Source organism: Vipera ursinii, assembly GCF_947247035.1.
Source record: "Vipera ursinii genome assembly, chromosome: 1".
NCBI lineage: Eukaryota > Metazoa > Chordata > Lepidosauria > Squamata > Viperidae > Vipera > Vipera ursinii.
Window position 1 is genome coordinate 181049816 of NC_139512.1, and position 27312 is coordinate 181077127.

At 38.4% G+C, this 27312-nt stretch overlaps 1 protein-coding gene across 2 annotated transcripts in view; it reads right to left on the minus strand.

The window, feature by feature from the left end:
* The window catches only part of ERBB4 (erb-b2 receptor tyrosine kinase 4), a gene marked incomplete at both ends in the record, with an annotated part of 1101913 nt that overhangs the window by 129787 nt on the left and 944814 nt on the right, over window positions 1-27312 (minus strand). For both annotated transcript variants that reach the window (XM_083354418.1, XM_083354419.1), the window contains one exon: window positions 9971-10156. In XM_083354418.1, the coding sequence (XP_083210544.1) occupies window positions 9971-10156 (186 nt within the window). The remainder of the gene's footprint in view (window positions 1-9970; window positions 10157-27312) is intronic.

Here is a 27312-nt window from a genome sequence, read left to right on the forward strand (position 1 = left end):
TGTGTGGGTGAACCTTTACCTTTACATGTATTAGAAACCTTAATTCTGCAGATCAAGAAATGACATATTCTGTATAGAGTCATAATATTATTAATACAGTAGTCTAATAACATATACTTATTAATCAAAAGTTAATACCTTATTATTGTCATACATTTAAGATGCACAGTAGCATATATATGTGCTTTATATATAAAGTATTTCTGCTTTAATATTTATTGGTATGGAATTAAGTTGTGTAATAAATATGCAGCTTTGAACATGTTAAAATATAAGAAAATCAGGTTGTTGTTTTTTTTTTTAAAAAAAAGCTTATGGCAATAAACAATGGCATTCAGTTTAATTTTTAAGTAATCCAAAATGCCCTTACATATAAATTCCTTGAATAATAAAAAATAAAATTGCCTCAAACCAAGACTTTTTATATCAGGTCACTAGCTAGGAAAAAAACAATGGTTACCTTATAAACATGAAAAAATATAAGTTTATAATGGAATTCCTGACAGACCTTCACAGAGGCTGTTATAATATCTTGAATCTGATTTAGGAGTGGTTTTCAATAATACTTTTCCAAGACAGTCCATTGCGAACTGCTAAAAAAAACCTTAATGGGTTTCTTTTTCCAACTGCCTCAGTATATTTGATAACAGTCAAAGTGTTTTATTAAATATTATTTTGGTGCCTTTAACTCCAGTATATGCTGCCTGGCGTCACACATATCATAAGGTATGCTTGGTTTGGCATTATCACACTAAAATAAAGTTTGTCTTAATATTCCAGATATTTCTACTGATGCAGATTAACAACTATGAAAAAGGACTTATTCTAATAGTCACTTCTACAAGTATGGACTAATTTTTGGATAATTCCCAGTATTGTTGAAAAATATATTGGAAATATACTGTATAATAGAAGGAATGTTCTATCAGTCTAATATCACCTATAAATTATAACAGGTAAATTTTGCTTTTCACTTACAAAAAGGTTTCTGGAGTTTAAGATGAAGCAAATATATGAGATTTGAAATATCCAATACTAACATTGCTTTGGGTCTGTTCTGTATTGGATGAATGCTAATTTTATTTTTTATCAGAGCTGTGAAATAAACATTTGTCCAATTTAATAAATAAGAACCAGACTTAATAAATCACTGTTAGGGATAAAGAAAACCTCTGAGATTAGTTTTGGTAACCTGTGTTAAGCAAGACTTAAAACTTAACTTGGAGCCAATTCATTGTAATGTTACTCATTGAAAACAGTTGGAAGAAAAGTTCTATAACATTTTGAATAGGACTCAGGATTAGGATTGAATAAGATTCCTACTAGGAATAATAAAACAGTTCGTTCTACTAAAGTAATCTACTAATGTAATCTTAGCAATAAAATAGTTCATTTTACCTCTATAAAATAGGGTACTAAGTAGAAAATTGAAAATTGTTTGTATATAATATGGCTGGGGAAAATTTTCAATTTCATTTAAAGAAGAATGGGTGAAACCAGCATTGTGGAGTTTCAATAAATATTTGGGATTCATAGAATCTCAAATATTGTGGCAACCATGAGTGAACAAAGTAGAGAGCTTTACTTTGGTAGATTCTCTGATAGCATCAACATGCTTAGGGGTATTTACAAAAAATCATTACTGATCCCAACATCATGTCTATCTGTAGTCTTTTAGATCTTTCAGACCACCACCTCCACCCCCATTTCAAACTTCTGGGTGAAACTTGCAAGTTGAATGTTCTCTAAAGCAGAATGGACAATCTAAGCCCCAGGGCTACATCTGCCCCTCAAACCCCTTTCCCCACACCTGATGTCCTGGTTTACTGCCATTTCAAGGTACAAAATGTAGGGAAAAATGACCTAGGGATGAAAATATAAAGGCATAATATATAGGTCACCATCATTATTCACACTTTCCTATATGTGTGATTAAAAGGCACAGACCAGTTCTCTTTATCCACGGGAAATCTGTGGTTTAGGATTCCCCCCCCCAAGATTTTATGCATAGCTTTTCATGGATTTTAAGCATCTGTAAAATGCTGGATGTGCTCTTTCATAATATCTGCAGCTGTTTGGCTGGAATGGATCCCTGTAAATAAACAGGGCTATCTGTACTTTATCATACAAAACTCCAATTCTTCCCTAATCGATCACCCAAAAGAAACCAAGGAACGTGATTGCACCTATTATGCATTATTACTCTACTCACTGCATCCATTACAGGGATAGTCACTAAATATCTCTAATCCTCAAAATATTGTCCAGATGTGTTCTTAAGGATCACCCAGACCTCTAGTTTAATCACATTCTGTTCCTAAAAGGGGAGCAGTTGCAAATAGTGCTTCCCCCCATACACTTTATGCATAAATCTTTTATTTAATCAATTTTAGAATCTGGCCACCCTTAAATCTTGAATTAGAATCTGATCTGTGTGGTCCAATTCACATCCCTAATATACAAACATCCTAACTGAAATGTGCTTTTACAAAAGCAAAACAAAAGCCACAGAGGGTGATTGTTGGCAAAGGAAAAGAAAAAGAAAAAGTTCCCTTGAAAGAAACTAAAAGCCTAACTAACAAAAAGTAGTAGAATAAACAGAAAGAAAGGTAAAATGTCAAAAAGGTTGAGAAAATTGAGTTCAAGATTATACAAGAGGAAGAATAAATTTGAAAATTGGGAAGAACAAACCCCCAAAAAATATCCCACCCTAGTTCTTAATTACTCTAATTGGATGCGATGCTTCAGTGGCAGCTCTCCAAGGGCATAATGGCTGCCCTTTTTTTCAATGTGTTAGCCATAATTAATAATGCTGTAGTAATTAGAGGAACATAGTCTGATGAGTCCTGTAGTTTTCAAAAAGACTCAGGGGGACTAGGGACTTGGCTTCTATTGGCAATAACAGCATTCAGTTCACTAAATTACAATTTCAAGCGCATATTTATCAAGTCAGTGTTCTCTATTAGTGATGATAAAAACTGGATGACTATATTTTCTTCGGAAATATCACATACAAGTGTGATAAATCCAACCTTGACCACATTCCTTCTGCTAGGCTATTTGTTTGAACAAGTATATCAGATCAAAATCCAGACCCAAGATTTCTCCCAAGACTCAGCAATCTGATGAAACCCATTCTTGTTTCAGAATTCAGGAAAAATAAAGACGTAGCCATTCTCTGTTTCTCAGGGAGCCCTACCATGCATATCCTTAAAAATGAGGATCCCCAGTAAGTTTAGGTAGATAAAGTTTTAGGTAGCATTCTTTTATTTTTATGATGCAAGTGCTGTCTTTTCTCTTCAATGAACATCCTGAGATGGTAACTGGTTGCTCCAGTCTTTTTCCTAGTCATTTTTCCTTTTTCCTACACACGCACACACACACACACACACACACTATAAATGTCTATACATTGCCATATATTGCATTAAGCATCTTAACAAATACAAAAGGTGGCTATGTAAATGGAAACCTTAAAAATGGAAATAAATGTATGGAGTTCTTTGCTAAATCTAAGTGTTCAAAATTACCATGCTTCAAAAGATGTACAATATAATGGCTGCGTATTCACTAGTTGCTTTCTCAATTCATTGGACCAAGATAGCCCTCCATCTATCCCTATTCCCACCTTATTATAATGTGGTTTTTTTTTCCCTTGGAGGCAGGGAAGTATGAATTCTTAGTGTCTTTAATCCCTTGCCCTATTTATGTGCTGTCCCTTAGTTCTGCAAATGATTTGTCCTGATCTTGGGCAATGACTCCTCTTTGGTATAAGCCTTCTTCCAGGCTTAAGCAAAGGCTGATTTCACCCCAAAGCCCCACTGAGTTCCATCCCTTTTGGCTCTCCTGCCATCTGGTCTGTGCTTTCCCGTCACTCTTCCAGGGAGTTTAAAGAACCACTAGGGATGCAGCATTTCTGGCTATAGCCTCACTATTACTGAACACCCTTAGAAGAAATGCTTTTATTGGCCTTTTTGTTTTCCAGAAACAGGGAAGAAATTATTCATTTCAGCCTATTAATGTAATGATATAGGCCTCCCAGACTCACTTATATGAAAAAGATAGCTATATAAAAGAAACAAATTTTTAAGGGACATTTGGCAAGGAAAGGAATTCTTTTTGGCTCCCCCTCTGCATCACCTCTCTTTTTGTTTTTGTATTTGTTTTTGTCATTTTTATTCTTCAAATATATATATATATATATATATATATATATATATATATATATATATATTAAGATAAATAAGTTTATAAAGGCTACTCCTTTACATTATTTTTTGCCATCACTAGACTGGGATCTAACTGGATGGTGAGTTGCTTGCCAAATGCAAAGATGGCAGAGGGAGGATCCAAAAGTACAATCCTCAAGCTTTTAGATTAAAACTCCACAGAAAGGGGAAAATGGTAGGATTGATTCATACCTCATAAACAACATCCTTTGGAGCTAAATGGGAAGAATATCACTGAACTAACTGTAGAACTGGATACTGTAGTTTTTTGGCTTCATGCTTCTTATCAGAGTGCCTCCATAAGTAAACACTGCTTTGGTAAACGAACTCTCCCAGAGTGGCAATTAAAATACCCTTTATTCCTGCTCCTTACTAGCTTAAGTATGTTGTTGGTGCAGCATAATAATTATACAATTAGCCTTATCATGGCATGGAGTTTGGGAATAGAGACATCTTGAACTTTCAAGTATGAGCAGCTGATAGATGACCATCATTAACCTCATCCTTTGTACACTCCCCAGCAGGCTTTTCATAAGCTGCAATCCAGAGCTGCTTAATAAAAAAGAAAGACTTTGAACCACAGCTACATCCCTTCACCTCTTCTCAACCTTTCTGCTCACCCTTGCTTCCTCCTACTGCACACACAGACTGCCCATCTGCCCACAGGCTGCTTCAAAATAATGAAAGCTGCTTTTAACTAGCCTGCTTATCAATCAAATGCTGCCAAGGAGAATAAAAGAAAAAAAGGCTCTGCTCTAACAATACAGCCAAATGGCTCTAATCTTAGAAAACTATTTTAACTGTGAAGGCTTGTTCTCTCTGTGCTAATCACTGTGGCTGCTGATTCACACAGGAAAGGTGTAGGAAATGCTATAATGTTCCTTGAACTTGATTTTTAAGCTAGTGAAACTATGGAAATCCTCTTGAATACTAGGTGAGTATCTTGATCTCAGTTTTAACATATATAGAGATATGGTAATCTGAAAGTAACAGTTAAGTTTTGTAAGGTTAACTAATTTCATTGTTTTTTTCCCCTTAGGGGCATCAATTCCATGCATTTGTGCTATATCTTCCCTTGATGGATGTGGTATGACAGCAGCAGTTCAGTACAACATAACATACAGTTTTCATCAGCTTCCAGAACAACAAAAAGAACATGTTTTGAATGTCTTACACCTCAAAACTGTATGTACAGTAGACTAAAATTGGAAACAACCCATTATCTGCAGGTTGCAATGCTGAGATCTAGTAGGAAAATACTCAAGTGACTTGGGATAGTCCTATAGTCCTTGGATAAGTCCTACAGATAGGTGATGTCTTCAAGAATTCTGACATTTCCTGCTAATTTTGTGATGTGGAAGGCAACATTCTATAAGAAAAAAGTAACATGTTCAATGAATTCATGAATGTATGAAAACTAGTGGATTTATTATAGTACTATAGATGCCTGAACAATGCATCTCCATTTTGAGTTGCAAATTAAAAAAAAAAGTTCTGTTTTAAATTAAAGGGGAGCAAGCGCCATGAAACAATAATGGTCTCACTTTTTTCTGAGGGAAAAAAATGATTCCACATGTTTTAGGCTAATATTATTGTACTTTGTCTCCCAACTGACACAAGGTTAATGTAATTTTGGAATTCTTTTCTATCTAAAAGATGTTAAAAGGATATCCCCTAGGATCCCACTGGCTTTCCAATGTACAAAATTGCTTATCACTCTAGCACCTTGTTCTTTTTGTTATTATTACTATTAAGAATACAGTTACAAAATATGAAAGGAGGGTTGATAATCTCCTAGGGAAAAAAGGATCAAAATATTATTTCAGTATAGCATATAAATACTTAAAGCAGTTACACATGCCCTCATACAAAATTGGAATAGGACAGAAGTTTCAAAATCAGATTCCAGTTATCATAATCTAGCCATGATGCTAAACCATGGAAACAGCTTATTTCATCATTTCACCTCATTCATATGAAGTTCAGCCTTTTTGAGAATATGAAGCACTGTGCAGAGGACACAGTATAAATGAAATCTAACTTCTTACTGCAATGAGACAGTCCATGTCTGTGCAACAAACTGACAAACTTGGTAATGTTACATACCTCAAACCAAGAATTTGCATACATCTCATATGGATCTATCCTAAGCTTAACATGCTTGCCCTTTTAAGAAGGTACCTACCTTAACAATTAACCAGTGAGATGGTCACAGAAATATCAAAGCCACTATACCTTGGCTTTGGGGAATAAGACAATGGATGTTAGGAGGAGCCCTTCTATTCTACCACTCTTACTATAGCATAGTATCAACAGTAGAGACCTTCATGTTTCTGAGTTCTATAGTCTATTCTATAACCCCAATGAACTCAATGTAATTTGTTTCAGAACAGGCAAGAACAGATTGCATTAGGAGTCTAATGGCATATCAAAACACATAAAACAGTTTTTTGTAAACTTTTCTGGGAAATGAAAACTTCTGGCAAATGTATTACAATTCCTCTTTTGTTTTTAAAACATATAAACACCATTGATGTACAAAATGACAAAAAAAATCTCAATCCTAAATGGATAATCTTCAATAATATTAACCAATTACCCCATTCAGAGAATGATATTGTCAGAAGCATATTGCTCCTGGCAGAATGAGATTGTTTCCAGTACTTGTAGCTTTTCATACACAATTTGAGACAGCTGGAAAGGAATTTTCATGCCAAATAATTTCTCTGAACCAGAGCTTTAATAAATAACACTGCACAAAGGCAGACAAAGAGACACAGTAGGGCTGATGTCTACTACAGCAAAGATAACCTCATTTTAAACCATTCACAAAACAAAATTCATAATAAAAGTAAAGACCTTTTGTTTCTTCTTCTTCAACCTCAGCACAGAAAATTGTCACCAGAAACTGATGTAGACAAAGATACAGTTAATAAAAAACAAACACCCAAAACAACTTAAGACCATACAAATAACTGTCTGAAAGGGTCAGTGATATTTTGGATTGTGCTCTGAGCAGCTTCTAGACAGGCACAATAAATTTTGCTGAACTGCTTTAGGAAATCTACACTTGAGAGTAAATCCTGTGCGGTTTGGAAAAACAACTTTTGCCATGTACTCCAAAACTGAATAGTTTTGTTTACCGCCATCAATAGAAATAATATTCGGAAAAGCTGGATTCTAATAAGGTTTACTGAATTATTCATCAGTTTGTACTGTAACTTCAGAATGGTTATGTAATTAAATTGTATGAAAATTAACAGTATCTGTTTTATGACCAGCTTCTAGTCATTGACTAGAGCTAAAATGTAGATTAGGTGTGCTCTAAAGGTTGACTATAACAAGCCAAGTATCCAGTCATTGGGTACTGTAAGTTCAGGAAATATAACCATAAAAGGTCTTCAGGACAGTTAGAGTTACCAAGGGGACTATGCTAGCTCCTGTATTTATCTGACCAAGCCCAGGAAAGCCAAAGGGCTCAGCTGAGCACACATACTCCATTGCTCCCTCCTACCTTATGTGACTGCTGTAAGAACTAGTTGGAGATGTTACCAGAAATTTGGAATAATTTTTCTTACTAATTCAAAACCAATCTTAAAGCTCTATACTCATTTGTTATTCTGTAGCCTCATTCCAGATTATGGTGCCAGTAGGTACACAATTTAAAAATTTAAAGGCATTTGTCCAAAATAGCTTTAGAAGAAAGGAAGGGAAATATTAAATTCAGTTATCAATAGGTCTGTCTTCAACTTTGAGCAATACTTCTGATCACAGCTTTATTTCATCTGCTGGAATAGATCTGAAATATAATAATTACAAATCCCTAAATGACCTCTTACAGTAGCTTAAAAATAAGGGAGAAGAACGACTGTATCACAAATGCCCTAAACCCATTTAACAGAGCTGTTGTAAGGGAATGTGATGATTGATGTTATCTAAAATAACCAAGAGATCCAGGTAAATAATCAGGGTTATGCTCGTCTCTCTTGTTTCCCATACAGATCAGATACAAAGTCAATCAAGGATGAAGTCAGATTGAAATGAATGCAGAAAATCCTTTTCATCCAAGCACTATTGAAGTTGATCACTTGCTGTCTGTTTGACCACCTCACCCCAAAGTCAGTATTAGTCTTTTGGAAGAAAATATCCAAATGGAAGAGCCTAGGGAACATTTTTGAGGAAGGGATGCAGAAGTTCACTTCTGGTATAAACATCCTATAAACAGGCATTCACAACTCACTTTCTGAGGCTGCAGCATCAGAAATTAATCTTACACAATTGGTCCAGAAGACATTCTAATATGTCATTCTTTTTACATAATGTGACCAGCAGTGGTCACAGCAGAATGCCAGAGCAAGGAGAGCAGATCCGACTGAGAAAAGCAGATCACAGTGTCAAAATGCAATCCACTTGCAAAGTTGAGTGCACAAAAAGAGCAAGATTCTTCTAGAAACCCCTGAATGGCACTCAAGTCAGATGTTTTACTATTTAATTTTCTAATCAAGCAGACTTGATTTGAGAAATTGTGAATTGAATATTACAATGAATCCCCCCCCAAAAAAAAGTTTGAGACATTTTTGTGCAAAATCAAAAAATACAACTTTTTTGAGCTGAACTGCTTGGCCAAAGTATAAAATCCAAAAGATAACTGCACTTGGATTGATTGTAGACCAGTTGAAATTTTTAGCATTCCTTACATGCAATAAACTATTTTCTTTGCAAACCAGAAAACCAAAAAAAGGGAAAAAAACATGAACATATATAGTATATATAACATACAGTAGTTATGTATATTAACAAATATAGTACATAACATACAGTAACTGAATAGCCTAATAATATATGAGCAATTGTCCCCAAATATTTTCACTAAGACAAACATTTCTGTGCACATTTCTTTCCTATATATGCTCTGAACTATAACATTGAAAAGTACAGGTATTACAATATAATACCATTTCAATTCATGTATTAGTATAGAATAGTTAAATTGTAATTAAAATCAGAAAAGATAAAGATGATCATTCACTACTACAATATATCACTTAATATTATTATTGAAAATAATAATAATTGCTCTGGATTCCTTTGTCAAACTGTTCAACTAGTTTCAAGCATAGGTGGTCAAATTTGTCAAAATGCAACTATTTCTTCTATACAAAAATTTCTCTATAATCCAGCAATCTTGAATATCTTCTTTTTAAAATTATATTCTATTTGACCAGGGTTCCCCAATCCCTGGGCCATGGCCTACTACCCACTCTTGGCCTATTTGGATGTGGGCTCCACAAGCGGTGGCCAGCATGCATGCATGTGTGAGCAGCTCAATTTGCACAAGTGGTTGGCTGGCACATGCACACACGTGGACACAAGTCAACTTGTACAGGTCGAGTTGCACATGCATGTGTGCCAGCCCGCTGCTCTTGCAAGTTGAACTGTACATGTGTGTGAGCATGCCAGTCAGCCTCTCACACAGCCCAGTTCCCCTGTCCCTACCCGCAGAGCTGCCAAGGTGAACGATTGGGGACCGCTTTATTACACAATTTCAAAAAGTCATAATTTGGCACATACTGTTTTTTCTTTAGAAGAATAACTACATCAGACTAAAAATGAAGGGTATAATACTCAACAAAAGAAAAAAAAATTACAACTTAGTAAAAAAATTGCAATTTCCGTTTGTCTTTTACAATTAAAACCATGTAATTCATAGATTAGCATAACACTACAAAATAATGGCTTACCTTGGCTATCTGAACACACCAGTTCAGCAAAACCTGGGAACCAATATTATCTTTATGTTCATGCACGTAGTCTAATAAGCAACCATGGGGCATCAGCTGAGTAACTAGCTGGATGGTGGGGCTCAAACAGACCCCTAGTAACCGAACCAGATGTGGATGGTCCATACTTGCCATTATAAGTGCTTCCTAAAAGAAAAGGCAAAAATTGAAATTACAGCTCAGTGTACAATACAAAGGATATTCTCTGCTTCCAGTTAAGTATAGAATTGTTAAATAAGAAATTCAGAAAAGTCCATTTTCTCCCCTGTGAGCCAGCACATTCTTTTAAGATCTTCATCTTATAGCAATGCTCAGATTACTATCTGATAATAGGGTCTATTCTGCTGATGCTAACCTGATTATAGAATATTGTTCCCAGAGATACTTGGCTGCCCTTATTTTAGTACCTTTTATTCTCTTAATCATTTCATGGATGATTAATTTTATTTCTTTCTTTGAATTATATTGCTAATGTTTTTGTAATGTGATTTTTAATAGTTTATTCTTTTTGTATTATTTAAGGATATGTGGATTAGTTTAAATCCCAAACTACCACTGTTGCATATTGTTCTTTCCATCAATTTTCTTAGAATTTTTAAAAAAGAAAATCTTCATATGTTCTTGTAGAAAATCTTGCTGAATAGACACTCCTTTAATGGAATTTCTTCAGAGAAAGCAGATTTCAGCAAAACTATTTCTTATTTGCTTGTTGAGTGTATAAGTTGCCTCAATCCTCCAACCAACTCCAAGCAGTGTATAGCATATTAAAACAAAAAAAAAGTAATAAACAACAATATAGTACTACTTTGGGGAAGAAACATCAGTAAGAAATAAAATCCCAGTATCAGTACAGGGTCACCCTGTCCTAGGACTTGCTGAAAGAGCTAACCCTAACCCTAACCCTAACCCTACTGCTAAATGAGTTGGGGGTGGGGTTATCTGAGAGGGCAAGGATGGCCACAGAGAAGTCATCTCTCCATGATCCCAGAAGAATCAAGTTTCAATACTGTTCATGTTTTTATCCGATTGCAAAAAAATGTATTTGTCAAGAAACCAAAACATATAAACTCCTAGGTACAACCCAATTTAGAAGTACAACTTAGATATTTTGGCATTTTGATTAGTTACACAATTTTCTTTTAAAGAACTCTATTTGGATTTTTCTTCATGACTGAAGGAGAAAGAACTATGTACAATATTAATTGCATTCCCATGATATCCTAATTCAAGTTTACTGAAATTATAAAACAGATTCTCATCTATTATTGTTCCTTCACCTCCAAAGCACAGATATAGCATGATATTCTTCATTTTGGAGCACTAGGATCTACATTGGATTCACTGGTTAACAGGTTGGGTAAATATTCAGTTTGGAGATTTGAAGGATTCATAGAATTCTGTGGATCAAAACAAAATTAATCTGACTGAATAAAAAGCTTAGAGAAGTTTTTAAAAGAACACCTACAAGAAATGGGCAAACAATAAAGACCCCACAGATGAAGTCACAAAAATAAATATTTGTAATGAGTTGAGATCAGTAAAGAAGAATAAAAAAGGCATCTTTAGGTATGTTCAAAATAAAAGGGGAAAATAGATATACCGGCTGCTAATGAAGATGGCAAAATGGTAAATAAAAATCAGAGCTATCCAAGTCTTACTTTAGTTCAGTCTTTTCTAATAAAAGTCATGGTTAAGAGAAAAGTGTGAAGAGAGAATAGAAGAGAAAGACTTCCTACTTTGAGAATTTTAAGCTACCTTCTTACAGTTATCCTCAACCTAAAATCATCCCACCAGGCTCAAGGTTGACTCAGCCTTCCATCCTTCCGAGGTAGGTAAAATGAGGACCCAGATTGTTGGGGGCAATTAAGCTGACTTTGTAATAATGCCGCTTGGGGTGTGTGTGAAAGCCCTAATAAGCAGGCATATACATAGAATGAAGGCTACTGCTAAGCTTGTAAGCCGCCCTGAGTCTTTGGAGAAGGGCAGGATATAAATGGAATTAAAATAAAAAATAAAAAAATAATTGGGCCTGGAATTACAGTTGTAAGTCATCTCAGTCATTAAGCAGGATGTGCTGTGCAAGATTTTGTTCAGTGAACCATGGTGGTCATTAAGTAAATCCATTGTCCACAATGGGTCTTTTTTTACCAGAAACTGGAAGAAAATACTGGTCTCTGGCAAAAATGTTATAAATTGCAGTCATGTGACCATACATGGTTGCTAAGTATCCAAAATGAGATCATGCGACTGCAGGGGTGATGGTGCAGAACTTCAAATCTGGATTGCAAGTAGTCCTGGGGATGACTTTGGTGACTTTAAACAGTTGGTAAATGACCTGTCATAATTTGAGGACTATCTGTATTTAATAAATCTTGATTTCAGCAAAGCATATGACAAAGTACTCCAACATATACTGTCTAGCTAGTGTGTGCTAGATGGCATCATGATTAAATACAGTGCTGGGTTGAAAATTGTACTGAGAGAGAACTTAAAAAATAGAGATCAAATAAATGCAACAAGGATCAGTCAAAAGCCACCCTATTCATTAATGTTTGGGATAAAGTGTTGGAAGGAATGCTCATCAAAGTGTATGTGATACAACATTCAGTTAGGAAACAAAAATCATTGTACAGGTATAGCATTGGCTTGAAAAAGAAGAAAAAATACTGGAATAGAAGTTGATTATCAATCCAGTATAAGTCCTGCTATTGCTAAACAAAATTCTAGGCTGCCAAAGTACAAATTTCAATTTACAGGAAGTAATCATTCCTTTTCATTTTACCTGTTGGACACTATTTCCAGAACCTTACCCTACTGTGGGCTTTATAATTTAAAAAAGTATTCAGCAAAGTTCCACAAAGGATCAGCAAAGATGGTTGGGGATTAGAAACTAAACCTATGAAGAAAGATTGATAAAAATAGTTAAACACCTTGTATGATGTCAGATAAAAAGATGAGACTTGTTCTCTCATTCCAGTGCATAGGACATGATTTGGATTTAAGATTTAAGATACAAGAAAACAGATTCCAATTGAATGTTAGGGAAAAAAATTCATAAGAGTTAGAACAGTGTGACAATGAAACTAATTATCCAGAGAGGATAGCAATAACTTCTTAGTCAAGTAAGTCAATGAAAATAAAGACATGAAAGAAGAAAAGAAAAAAGAAATATAATTATAATTAAATAAAATCAACTTGATTAACCGAATTGAATGAATGATTAAAATAGGATTAGACCTAATTCACATAGATCTATAAATGACTGTATCTAATATTTATACTATAAAGGGGTAGAAAGTGAGGATTCCTCTATAAGAGAGGAACTATGATGTGACTTTATTTCATATGAACACCTCAAATCTTGATTCACTAAGCATAAACATATTTCATAATAACCACTCCTTCTGCAAAATTATAATAATCTTCACCACCTTCATAAATACAAGATGGAAGGGTGGAAGAGAACAGAAAAAAAATTACGGGGTGAGGTGGTAGAGGCAGTTGAATTAGAATTACACAAAATTGCTCATCCAAGTACAAAGAGGATTTGAAACAAAATTGCTGGATATTTGCATAATAGTTTTATATAAAAAAGTAAATGAACAAGACACTAATTATAAGGAGGGAGATATAACAGATGTCTTAACCTTTTATCTTTTGGAAATCTTTTTGAGATTGTGTAAAGCTTTTTTTCATGGTTTTGGAGGGGTAGCTTAAGATCCAAGCATAACTAATGGCAAGGAATGAGTGGGGTGATGAGAAGTAGAAGCAGAAAGAACAGATCCATTAAAACCATTTGTTCTTTGTTAAAATTAATATTCCATTCTTTTGTCAATCCTATATGAGGTCTAGAAGAAATATTAGCATCTCTTTATGAGCATCTCTTTCCATTCCACTGCACCTTAATAATTGAATGAGTATTTTTGTTTTAAATTGCCAGTCCTCTATCTGTAGACCAATCAGAACACAGAGCGGCAGAAGAATTCTGCAGCCTTCCATCTGCGAGCAATGAACCCTGCCATTCTCTAACTTTTAGCCAAAGATGGAATAACAGCTGCTCCTGGAGGGCTAATTTTAGGATTGCCTTGTCTGGGATTGTCTTACAATGAATGTGTGTGTGTGCATGTGCGTTTGTGTGTATCCTTTTAACTATTGTTAACATTGAACAGATACTATTAAACCAGACTGCCTTTCTCTTCTCATTCTGATGTGTTGTTTTTAAAAAAAATAACTGTCAACACCATGCTGATCTAATATGCCACCACACAACCACAATTCAGAGTTCAGTTCTGCTCATCCTCATGCAAATCACTTTGACAATAAACATACAACTGGAAAGAATATTGAGGTGCATCAGGAATAGTCCAAAAATCAACAGCAATAGATGTTATTCCAAAATCTAAAAGAACTATTTTTTCATGTTGCTATGACAATGAAGGTTTGCTTTTATTGGAGAAGAAAATATCAGCTAAACTTGCATGCAAAAGAATATGAGAACTGCTATCTCTATTTCTCAACAAAACATATAAAGAAGATCTTGCATTGCTACATATGACCTTGAACTCTCATTTAGCAACATACAAGGACCTGCCAATACGTTTGTCAATCTTGAAGAAAGTTCAAGAATGATGTAGGCCAAATAGATCTGCTGCAAATCCTAGCCAGACAATGAGAAGCATGAAGCAAACAAAGGAATAGAAGCCCAAAGGGACATGGAGAAACGAATGGAGATGACAAACACAAGGAAGCAAATGAAGCAATAAAATAGACAAAACAGAGGCTAAAGAAAAGGCAGGCTGCATAAAGGCAACTGGGAATGGGAAAATGTAGTTAGTGTTTGTCCCCATACAAAATGTTTTGCTTTTGGGGAATGTTTCTATATATGCTACTACTCTGTGGTATGTTCAGTGTGATGGTGGCAATTCTTTTAGTGAAACTTCCATTAAGACCTCCAAAAGATTGTTGTACAATTCCTCTGTTTTTATTAGAATGTTAATAAATTCCCAGATACATCCACATAATTAACTTGGTAGCAAGCAGTAGTGGTTTGCTCCTGTCTTCTTCTGGGCCAGAATGGTTTTAAGTTGGTTGAGTTTTTTAAAGTCTATAGCTCTCAATCTCCTTGTGTTCTTCCATCCAAGTACTCACAGGGAGAGACAGCTTGTTGGGTCAGCCTGCTCTAAGCATTTGATTAATCCAGTTGAATTTTAGAGGCAGCTTAGAGCTTTTCCTGAGGACTTGGTGAGCAGTTCAGCTGAGGCTCTAATTCAGTCTAGACTAGGTGGTTGACTGAGGCATTAGACCATATTGTCCCTGTGTGGTCTCTCCCTGGCTGCCCCTTGATTTTCTGAGCAGCTGTGGGACATGAAGCACAAGAAGATGCCTAGAGTGCCATGGGAGGAAGATAAAGAGTAAAAGATAAAGATCTCCCAGTGGCTTTCAATACATGTTCTTCTGGACCACTTTCAAGAGCTTGGAATGGGGGACACTGTTTTATAGTGTCCGGTTTCAATCAGTATTGACAGGGGTGATATGTTGCACCTGCACTCTATCACAAAATACCACTCTATCCCCCCAATTCTTTAAAATCTATGTGGAGCCACTGGGCCAGGTGATCTGTCAGTTTGGGGTCAGATATCATCAATAAACTGATGCTATCCAATAATGCATCTTGCCCCAGGCCAACCAAGTAATGCTGTCAAAGTCCTGACCACAGCATGGAGACTGTGTGGGCCTGGATGGAGAAGAATAGATTTATGTTCAATCCTAACAAGATCCAGTGACTTTGTTTGACCTTTCCCTCCAGGTTCTGGGGATATTCCACCTTTAGTTTTCATAGGAATTCCCCTTCTCATATCATATTGATGCACAATTTGGGATCCTATTGGGCTCACAGCTCCTACTTGAAAAACAGATGGTAGTTTTTTGCCAAGAGGGCCTTTGCACAGATTCATTGGGGTGTCAGGTAGCCTCAAAATTGCTCAAATCATGCTAACTCAAAATTGAGAAATTAAATTACTAATCCTTAATTATTCTCAAGATCAGCCAGGGTCAGCTAAATGGTGCTACCTGCTGGGTCCTTTAGGAAAGGCAGATTCAAACAACAGGCTGGAACTTCTTGCCTTACTGAAATAAATCATTGCCTTCCTGTATTAAATCAAGAAAAGTCCAAACTTGGTTGAGGTTTCCTATGAAAGCTCAATAAATTGACAAGTAAAAAGGTACAGTCTTTTGACATTTGGAGAAAACAATTCATACCTCTTCAAATGTGTGTCAACACTGCTAACATCGGATGTTCTTACAACAGATGGAAATGTAGACATTTTTTCTCTATTGCTTTTAGAGTTCATTGATGCTGGGAGGGGGAATGTGGATGAGAGTCCAGCTAGTCATAACAATAATAACTCAGCTGTGGGAACTCAAGGTTATTAGGTCCAGAGTTGATAGAGATTTGGTGGGATGAAGAGCTGGGAAGAAAGCCTGTGGTTTACGTTAATTGGGGAATGTGATTTATGACTGTTAATTGTAGGAGGGAATTGTGCTTTGCTACTTTGTGCCCAGTGGAGGGGAATTCAGTTTTTGGCTTCAACTATGTAGTGCCGATACTTTGTTTCTCGAATAAAAGATTCTTTAAGGAAAACAACGCCTCAAAGTTCTTTTGAAGAGATTCATCTGTCAGAGCCATGACATTAAGCTCCAAATTGCAATTTTTACCTATCTATCTTGGGGTCCTGAGCCCCAGTCGCTGTCCCTAGAATTGAGGGATAGACCAACAAAGATTTGGGGAAGATCTCACCATGGAGAAGGAAGGAGTGCCTGAAACCAGCACCCCGGCAGTGGCTGCTACCTCAGAGGGGGGAATGCAAGCCAGTGCACCGATGGAGAAGGAACTTTTTCAGGCCTCTCAGTTGGGAGCAAGACTCAATCTGCAAGGACAGCTGATCTGGTCGTCAGAATGGACCTTACCCAGTGGAGACTCTAGACACCTCGAGACGGCCTTGCCATAATCAAGTACTTCAAAGGCGGATGAGGTCAAGTTTCAAAAAGGGGCTTCCCACACATCGTGTTCCCTGGACCGGTGGAGAACCACAAAATTGATACCGCTGAGGACTTGTCCGCAGCCCATAGTCAATCAGTGGAGAAGTTGGTGGAAAGATATGAGGAGCTAGAAATGAGAAGTAGAGAACAACCCTCCCATTCCCCAGATGCAAGCAATCATGATGATCGGTGAGGCAGCCACTAGCTCATGCCAAGGGGAAGCCCCAGTCCCACCTGTGCAAGTCAGGCAGCTTCCCTGTCCTTGAAGCCACCAACCATGGCCTCCAGCCTTGCGGGGAGAGACAGCTCTAGTCATCGCCCCTCCAAAAGCCCTGATCTCCACCAATGAGATAAGAGCCCAATCCGTCATCAGGACAGCCAAACTCCAGATCAACACACTTACCGGCCACCCAGCCTGTGGCCCATACAGCAATGGAGGATGTTGCAGCCTCCCCAGATGGGAAGCCAGCAATCACTGGGGATGCCGCAATTGAACTGGGAGTGGCCACAGCCCCCAAATGTGCAACAACAGATGGGGGCCTTGCAACAACCAGAGGTGATGCAGTTGCCAGGAAGTCTGCAACCACTGGGAGTACAGCAGCACCAGTGGGGCTGGCTGCCTCCTCTGAAAGTACTACATGATCATTTAAACAAAGGGGTTTTGGTGTATCTTGATGACATCCTGATATACAGCATGAATATGGCTGACCACATAAAACTAGTGAGAAAAGTGCTAAAGAAACTGTTGAATGCCAAACTTTATGTTAAACTATTGAAGTGTGAGTTTCACCAGACCTGACTAGATTATCTTGGCTACAGAATTTCCAGAGAGGGCATTGAAATGGACCCAACCAAAGTGAAAGCCGTAATTGAATGGCAGCCTCCAAAGACTCGCAAACAGCTCCAGAGCTTTCTAGGATTCAGCAACTTCTACCATCAATTCATCCCCTCCTTTGCTGAAATTGTCCTACACCTTCCAGGATTACTAAAAAAACAGGTAAAGAGGGAGGAAAGCTGCATCTGGGCCAACCCACTAGCATGGACTATGAACTGTCAAACCACTGTTGAGAATTTAAAAAGACTATTTGCGATCAAACCGCTCTTAAAGGATCGTTGCCCAGGGAAGTCCTTTGTGATTCAAGCCAATGCCAGTGACATGGCCATTGGAGCTGTGCTAATGCAAAAGAACCAGAGTGGGACCCCATAACCCTGCGCCTACACCTCAAAAAAATTCACTGAATGCAAGAGGAGGTGGGCTGTGTGGTGAAAGGAAGCCTTCACAATCCGTTGGGCTCTATTAATCTGGTGACACTGTCTAGAAGGGAGCAAGGTGCCTTTCGAGGTATGGACTGATCACAAAAACCTAGAAACCCTAAAAACTCCCTGCAAATTGTCCCTGAAACAAGTACGATGGGCGCAGTACTTTAACCATTTTAATTTCACCCTAAACTACATACTGGGTGGAAAAACTTATCTGGTGCTCTATCCAGACTGCCCCAGTACAAAAGCCAGTGTGAAGAGGTTAATGAGGCAATTATCTCCAATCCACAAATGGCTTCTCAACTCACACTCTGCAGAGTCCTACCTTCAAGAGTCCCTAACCCCAATGACCCTAGGGCAAAGAAAATAAAACAAGAGCTCCTCACCAAGCAATGGTTTAAGGACAATCAAACCTCCCTAACATGCAGGGATGGTTTGGCTTACAAGGGGGGAAAGCAATATTTGCCAGAGACCCTCCGCCTTAATGCGCTCTGACACAGCCATGACATAAAACAGGATGGGCACTTTGGATATTTAAAAACACTACACCTCATCCGCTGGCAATTCTGGTGGCCGGAATTGAAATGGGACATGGAAAACTATGTCCAGAGTTGTGCTGTATGTGCCACCATGAAAAGAATTCCAGGGAAACCCCTGGGTTATTGCAACTGGTGGCAGACCCTTCACAACCATGAGAAGAAATTGCTATGGATTTTATAGTAGCTCTACCTGAAATAGGGGAAATACGGTCATCTGGACTGTAATAGATCTGTTCTTAAAGCAGGCTCACTTCATTGCCTGCAAAGGGCTCCTGTCCGCCCAATGACTAAGCAAGATGTTCCTGAAACACATCTACAGACTGCATGGTGGACCTAAATGAATAATCTCTGACAGGGGGTGCAGTTCACAGCTAGGATTTGAAGGAGTTTAAATAATTGGCTCATCTCAAGGACTATCATCGGCCTTTCATCCATCTACCAATGGGGCAGCTGAATCTGTGATTCATTGGTGGAACAGTATCTCCAAATCTATGTGGATTATCAACAAATGAACTGGACTGACCTCCTCCCTTTCACAGGCATGGTTTACGATAACTCTGTTCACAGCAGCACCAGCTTCATGCCTTTTAAAGTGGCCACAGGAAAAGAGTTCAGCCCAATACCCAAATATCCCCAAGCACCCTCTGCTTCCTAGACTCTTGATCAATGGGTGAGGTGTTGGGAGGAAGTCTGGAAAACCACGAAAACTGCTTTGAAAAAGGCTTTCGAGACATACAAAAAACAGGCAGATAAAAAAGGGCTCCTCAAAGAACATTCCAAGTTGGGGAAAAGGTTTATCAGTCAACTAAATATTTACATCTTAAGTTACCTAGTAAGTACTTAGGACCCTTCCACATTGTAAAGATCATTAACCCGGTCACAGTGGAATTAAAACTTCCTAGGCTCTTAGGAAAAGTTTACCCTGTTTTCCACTGTAGCCTGTTAAAACCTTTTCAGGGTTCCACCTTAAGACCTCCCCCTAAGTAGACATCTGGACCACTCATAGTGGCAGGAAAGAGTCACTATGAAGTAAAGTGTATTCTTGATTCAAGAATTTTTAAAGGAAAATTGCAGTACTTAGTGCAATGAAAGGGTTATCCGTTGTATGAGGCCACCTGGGTGAAATCTAATTTAATTTAATTTAATTTATTGAGATTTTTATACCGCCCTTCTCCCAAAGGGACTCAGGGCGGTTCACAGGGCATAAATATAAACACCAATACAAACATTAAAAAATAATTAAATTAATGCCCAAGTTAAAACCAGAATACTAAAACAATACTAAAACAAACCAATAAAAAACCCAAGTACTAGAGATGTAAAAGCCGACAGATTTATTAATAGGTTCTATAAGAACCTATTAACAAACCAAGAGGCAAACCCTAACCTGTGCTTTTGTTTACATTACAGGATTTGTCCGTTTTGTAAGATGGGCTGGATGTCAACGCTATTAACATTGGATGTTCTTGCTTTGACAACATATGGAAATGTGCCATTTTTTCTCTATTGCTTTTAGAGTTCGTTGATGCTGGGAGGGGGAATGTGGATGAGAGTCCAGCTAGTCATAACAATAATAACTCAGCCATGGGAACCCAAGGTTATTAGGATATATGTGTGTGTTTGTGTGTTTGTGTGTGTGTGTGTGTGTGTGTCTGTCTGTCTGTCTGTTTGTGTCTGTGTCTGTGTGTGTGTGTGCCATAGGTTGTGCAACAGGAGAAAGATATTCCAATGGGCAGACTTTTAAAAAAAATATTTTATGGTACGTGTAATTGCTTCAGTGAAGAAACAAGTTTGTGGTGCATATCTGAGGTGCCTTTGGGAAGAAGCAGTTACAAATTGATGTCTCCAACATATTTTTGTTTGCATATTAAGTCTGAGAAAACCTGAAGAACATATCCCTCTAGACCTGATTGTTATAGCTGATGTAGCCAGATGCAAACTAAATTTTGAAATGTATTTAGTTATAAGTAGGTTATTGTTGGATTCAAAAGTGCCCTTTACTGAAAGCTCTAACACAAACTCTCAAACATACTGTCAAGCTAGAATTGACAGAATCAATTGCCTTGGTTTTAGAAGTCTGGCTCAGGGTCAGACTAGAAGTGATCGGGCAAAAGCCTTTGCTGATGACATATACTCCTTCCTCCATATGCCACATCTGCCATGGTGCTTGCCCTCTGGATTATACCACACACCACACACACATACATAATTGAGATCTGACTTGCACTACCCCTGCTGGCCTTTCCCAAGGCATGAAATATGTTTTGCATCTAGTTGGGGGCTCTGGCAATTGGGCTGACTTGCTTCAGAATTATTTTGAATGTGTGATGTTACGGCTGTTCTTGACACTTAGATTGTACTATTTTTCTTTAAAAAAATGATTGTCTTTATTCTTTTTTTTCTTTTTTCATTATTAGCCATGCAGAGTCAAGCAGGGAGGGGGAACATACATTTACCCAGTTAATAAATAGACGGAATTCTAGAATTGGAAGGAGCCTCCTGCTCAGTGATGAATGCCTAGCTCTGCTTGAACTTCGTGAGCACTCACTACTTTCTGTGTAATTGGCTCCATTGTTTCTCTTATTGGATTTTGCCTTCCTTGAACATAAATTCATTATTTTGCATCCCAATGTTTTACAGAATATACAATACCTCAAACAGGGAACCTGCACAACCAGCTTCTCCACTTTATTTTCAGTGCTCCTTGATTCAGGAAAGGACTCATCTTAGTTCAAGGAAGGGGAGAAAGGTTTTGGGGACAGTGGAATGTAGGGATAGAAGGGGAAGAAGGGAAGAGTTCCTGTCACTCCTTCTGAGGTCAAGATCAGTCCCATTGCCTTCCCAGAGCTGATGCGAGTATTCAAACTTTTGCCTCCTAGCCACTTTGTTGAACCTGAAAAAGGATCTCTAGTCCGACTCTCACGGATACATTCAGGCATCTCAGATAAGCAATTGTCTTTCAGCTCAAAACACAAAACACATGATAGGGCTGTTCCAGAGACTGGTGACACTGCATAAATTCTTCATTCTTTTAAGTGGAAGATAAACAAGAAAATTAGTTGGGTATAACCTTTTGGAAAGTATATACCATGAAAACTTTTTCCCCACCTGCCTTCTCTTTTTACCTTGTAATTTGCAAATCTTTCAAACAAAAATCAACAGGTTTATTACTTGTAATAAATAATAGTATTTTTACACTTGTCCTTTCTAGCTCCTCTGATAATTCCGCATCATAATACCATATCATTTAAGTTTTTATCACCAAGGTCATGGAATCAGCAACAGGATCTTACTCAAAGAACAATATTAATATGATGGCTTCAAGTGTTTATCTTGCAATAAAGACAAGAAAATATGTTCTGTCAAATGTAAAGCAGGAAGGAGTTCGAGGAAGAAAATCAACTAGATAATTTTACATGCACAATATTCTTTCAGAGATGGAAGAAACATGAACATGAATCTCTTCTGGAATAACTCCTGAACATTTTGCAAGTTACACCTGTCTGAATAATTCTTAGTCTTACAATAGCTTGGTATAAAAACGCAAAGAATGCTCTCATTTAAGTTTGCAAGAACTTATTTGCAAGAACTCATACTTTGAGCACAAGGCAGCTGTTCTGTTTTCTCCATGGGAAAAACAGTCAATATTTCCCCATCACATGGTATGCCTTTGCAACTTGATTAATGAACCAGTTGTAAAGTGGTATTGACTGCTAATATCACTCTTATCACAAGCAAATTGGTATTATATCTCCCAGTAATCCCAACATTTTCCTTGAGAAGATAAAATAAATGGGTAAGATAACACTGAGGCCTGGATTATCATTTTGTTACTTTTGTTTCCTAGGAAAGAAATGCTTTCTTTCTCCATAGCATTTTGAAACAAAGCAAAATCCTTCTATTTTTGTAGAGACAAAATCTCAGTAAAGCGGCCACCATTATTTTTTTAACTACCAATTTTATAATGGCCTGGAATCACTTGTTTTATTTTGAGTTGTAGTGTTATATTTTATTATAAGAAGGTAACAAAGCTTGATTTATGATAAAAATGGCTATCCAAAAAAAAGTGCTATGACTTTTTTCAAACAATATTGTAGAGAATTCTTAAGGCAGATTTCAGAATAGGTGATCAACAGCAAGTTGATTTAAGATGCAGCCTGGATCCATGTTCCTTTTGCTGGAAACAATATCTGATCTCTGGTTCTTGCATGACATTCCTGAGAATCTTGTTCATATAAGAAATTTTAAACGTCTGAATTTTAAACTAGACAACAACCTTGATCTTGCTCTCAGAACCGTGGATTAAATGTGGACTATTTTTCTGTATACTTCTATTTAAAAAAAACTCTTCAGGCAAGCTTCTGTTTTGTTGGATTTTGCTTGCTGTTATCTTTTCAGCTTGAGGCAAAAAATGGTAATCTCCATAGCAACTATGTTTGAGAGTATATCATTGAAATCTGAAGTAAGACATTATAGGCCACAAATTTCCCCAAATTATTTCCTTTATTCCAGAAAGAAAGTTGATAACATATGTAACAAGCTTCTTTGATCTGTCTTTCTGAATCTGTAGCAAGATCTAGTTCTATAGGACTGGAAACAATCACCACAAATTTGATGTACTTGGATTTTAAATAAGAGGTTCCTTAGTTAATCCATCTTTCAATTGTTGAATTGCAGATTCAGCTGTGCAAGCCAGTGCCAAGTGGCTCATTTTCAAGTCACCAGGTGTAGCAGTTCTGAAATTTCTGCATAATTAAGAATAAATATATTGAGACAGCTAAAGGTGGCTAAAAATGATAAAGCAAATCCAGTTTTTCAGAGCTTGCAGACTTAATTCCATTGGTTGATAAAACAGATAATATCTTCAAGATCAAAATAGTATTAGTCTAGAGCTCCTTAATGGTTGCTATGTATATAGCAATCTTCCATATACCTCACAATGCCAGGAGATCCTGCAGGAGAAAGTCCATCACCTTTTGATAAGCCCCAGGGGATAGTTAATAATCTAAATGAAAATTTATAGAAATTGTAAGAAATACAGCATTTGTAAAGGTTGTCAAATTGTAAGATATTGAACTGAATTTTACTTGTCAAAACCCTTGGTCACAACAAATCAGGAAAACTCCATGCACCTTGCAAAGCATCAAAATGTTGCATGTTATTGATAAAGGATGATAGTCTTGCACTATAACTTGTTATGTCCTCTGATCAATACAAAAACAGATTTCATTAGTATCTTCCTTTGGTATTCTATAAGTTGGATGACTTAAAGTAAAATATTATGGTCCCACATTTTCTCTAATTCAACATTCACACCTTTTAGCATGTGCGCTCTCTCTCTCTCTCTCTCTCTCTCTCTCTCTCTCTCTCTCTCTGTGTGTGTGTGTGTGTGTGTGTGTGTGTGTGTGTGTGTGTGTGTGCGTGTATCAGGAGCCATGCTTCAGCTCATCCACCAAAACTCTAAGAATATTCAGCAATTTTGCAAGTCCTTTAAAAATAAGAAGTGGCAAAGTTCCAACTAATCCAGTTGACTCTAAGGATAAGCAGCAGCATGTGATGTCATCCACAGAGTTTTCATCCACAGAGAAGAATATCAAGGGCAAAGATAAATTTTCACCCAAGTAATGACTATGGATTTCTGATAACATACTCCAGGCCTGTGCAACATAACATTTGTTTTGCCAAGTGCTTCCAATGCCTCCAGGCCTCTGAACATGGCCAACTTGATTGCTGTGTTACTGAACAGCTTATTGGTGTGCCAGCTATTTCTTTGTGACATGCAATTATTTCTTCAGAATTTACAAAAAACAACAAATCCTTTTAAAATAATTTTCCTTGTTTATTGTCCTAACAACCCATAAAGACTCATTCAATGTATCTGTCTTAGGTTCTGTTTACAAGATGCATCCCTGGCTTTCTTAGAACAAACACAGGCTAATTTTTCAATTTCTTTGCAATTATTATTATTATTTTTTGCAGTAGTATTTATATATTCTCTGAAATGGTGCCATAATCCACAGTGATAATAAGAAATTTTCTCTGTGACTGACTTGACTCCTAGAACAGTGTCCCCCTCCCCTGAAACCTTTTGATAATATTTTGCTGATACTTCCACAATTAATGAAAATAATTTAAAGAGATATTGCCTTGAGGCAGCTTTCTTCTTGATCACTTTCACACTGTCTAGCTTTAGCAAATGCTTTATTCATTTCACATTTTGTGTTGCAGATATTTATCAAGGATGCTTTCTGAATGCATTTTTCTCCATTAGATCTCCTTTGCTTCTAGGTCCTCATACTCATGTGATTTAGTTAATTTACTAAGTGCATATATAGATTATTTATAGGTTACCTGCATATATTCTACATCCCAATTTAAACCCCTCTATTAGAACATTTCTTTTTGAAATGAAATATTTACCAAAAGCAGCTTATCCAAGTAAATTGGAAAAAAAGAAAACATATTGTACTGGAATTGTAAGAGGTACAGCATCCTTCAGACAGATCTTTTTCCTTGTCCAGTTTGATAGCAATCTACAATATGAAAGCAATATTCTAGAATCTGTACCTTAGAATGTGTCATCCTAGAATATGAAAGCCACCATAGAGATCTTGTCATATGCTGAAGAACAACAAAATTGAAATGATGCATGCTTATTTCATCTTCCATCATCATTATCATCATTAGTTGTTTTATTCTTTCTTAGAGAGTTCTGGACACAGATTCCAGAATTAAGTTGGAACTTAGAATCCCTACTTTTGTAAGTTTTGGGATAGGTGTTATGTATGCAGGCATCTGCATAGCAACAGCCCTCAGGGGGCGTTGGCCTGGACAGTTTCGGCGGGAAACCTAGGGCCAACCCCATTGGCTGTTAGCTTACCTGGCCAGGTATATAAGGAGGCCAGGTAGCCCTCATTCCTCAGTTCACTTCCCCTTCCAATAAAGAGCTGAACTCACACACCGGCTGGCGTCTCTCTTGCGTTGGACCCACTACACAATAGTGGCGACGAGGATGGGATTGCTGCCGACCAAGAGCTGAAGTCACTGGGGAAACGCTCCGCGAGCTGAAGGGAAAGGCATTTTTCCTTCTTCCCCCCACGACCGCCAGCCAAACCGGCAACGCCAAGCGCCACATCCATGACCAACTGCTGCCATGGCTAAATCCGGACAACCCCGCAAATTCGAGACCCACCGCCCCGAAACCTGGACCCGTTACCTGGCTCACGTTGAACTGTACATGTGGTTCAATCAGATATCGGAGGACGGTGCAAAGGCGGCCGCCCTGCTCTGCCTTGGGAGACCAGCGCTGCTGGAAGTCGCTGCGAACCTGTTCCCCCAGGAGGCCATCAACACCGTCGCGTACCGAGACCTCGTGGCCAGGCTCAATGCACATTTCAGGCCCCGGCGCTCCAAGGTGGCCGCACGGTCACAATTCGAGAAAAGGGACCAGCGCCCCGATGAGACCGGCGCCGACTTCCTCGCTGCCCTACGGGAAGCTGCCGTCGCTTGTAGGTTCACAAATTTGGAGGAGCGACTACGGGACCGGCTGATTTGCGGCCTACGCGACAGGCGGTTGCAGGAGCGCCTGTTCGAAAGAGAGGAGGTCTCTCTCCAGGAAGCCGAGGACGCCATCCTAGCCCACGAAGCAGCCTGCGGGGCCATCCAAGCCTGCCAGGGAACCAGGCCCGGCAACCAGGCAACCAGCGTCCACCAGCAAGGGGCCACAGAGGAGGACGACCTGAGCATCAACCTCCTCCAGCGGAAGTCGACCCCCGACCAGCGAGCCAGACGCCCAGACAGGCCCAGGCCTCCCAGCAACACTGCCGTTCCCCAGAGGTGCTCAGGGTGTGGTGGGAACCACATGCGCAGCCTCTGCAAGTTCCGGTCCGCCACGTGCCGGGCCTGCAAGAAAACAGGCCACATAGCCGCCATCTGTCGTAGCTGCCGCCCCCGAGAGGAGATCCACGAGCTGCAGCCGGAAGAACCGCCATTCGAAGGTACTGGGGCCCCCACCAAAACAAAAATTGGCTATGTCGAGAGCCGGCTGGCCATTAACCATACGGGTAGCCACCGGCTGCTCAAACCCAAAATTAGATTAACAATCCGTTTGCAAGGTGTCCCTTGCAGCATGGAGCTTGACTCCGGATCAGCGGTCTCGATTATTTCAGACGAGACCCTTAACCACATAATTAGCCGGAGCAAGCAACGGATTAAATTACGGCCTACTAAATTAACCCTGACCGATTTTCAGAATTCACCGGTCAAGGTGAAGGGGGAGGCCACCATTTCAGTGGGGTTTAAGGGTCGCGAAGGGCACCTGGATGTTGTAGTGGTAGAGGGCCACAGAGCCAGCCTGGTCGGGCTGGACTGGTTTGAGGCCCTGGGAATCTCAGTATCCGGGATCCATCGGATCCAGGGGGACTCAGTTGAGGCCGTTTGCTGGGAGTTCGCTGACGTCTTCGATGG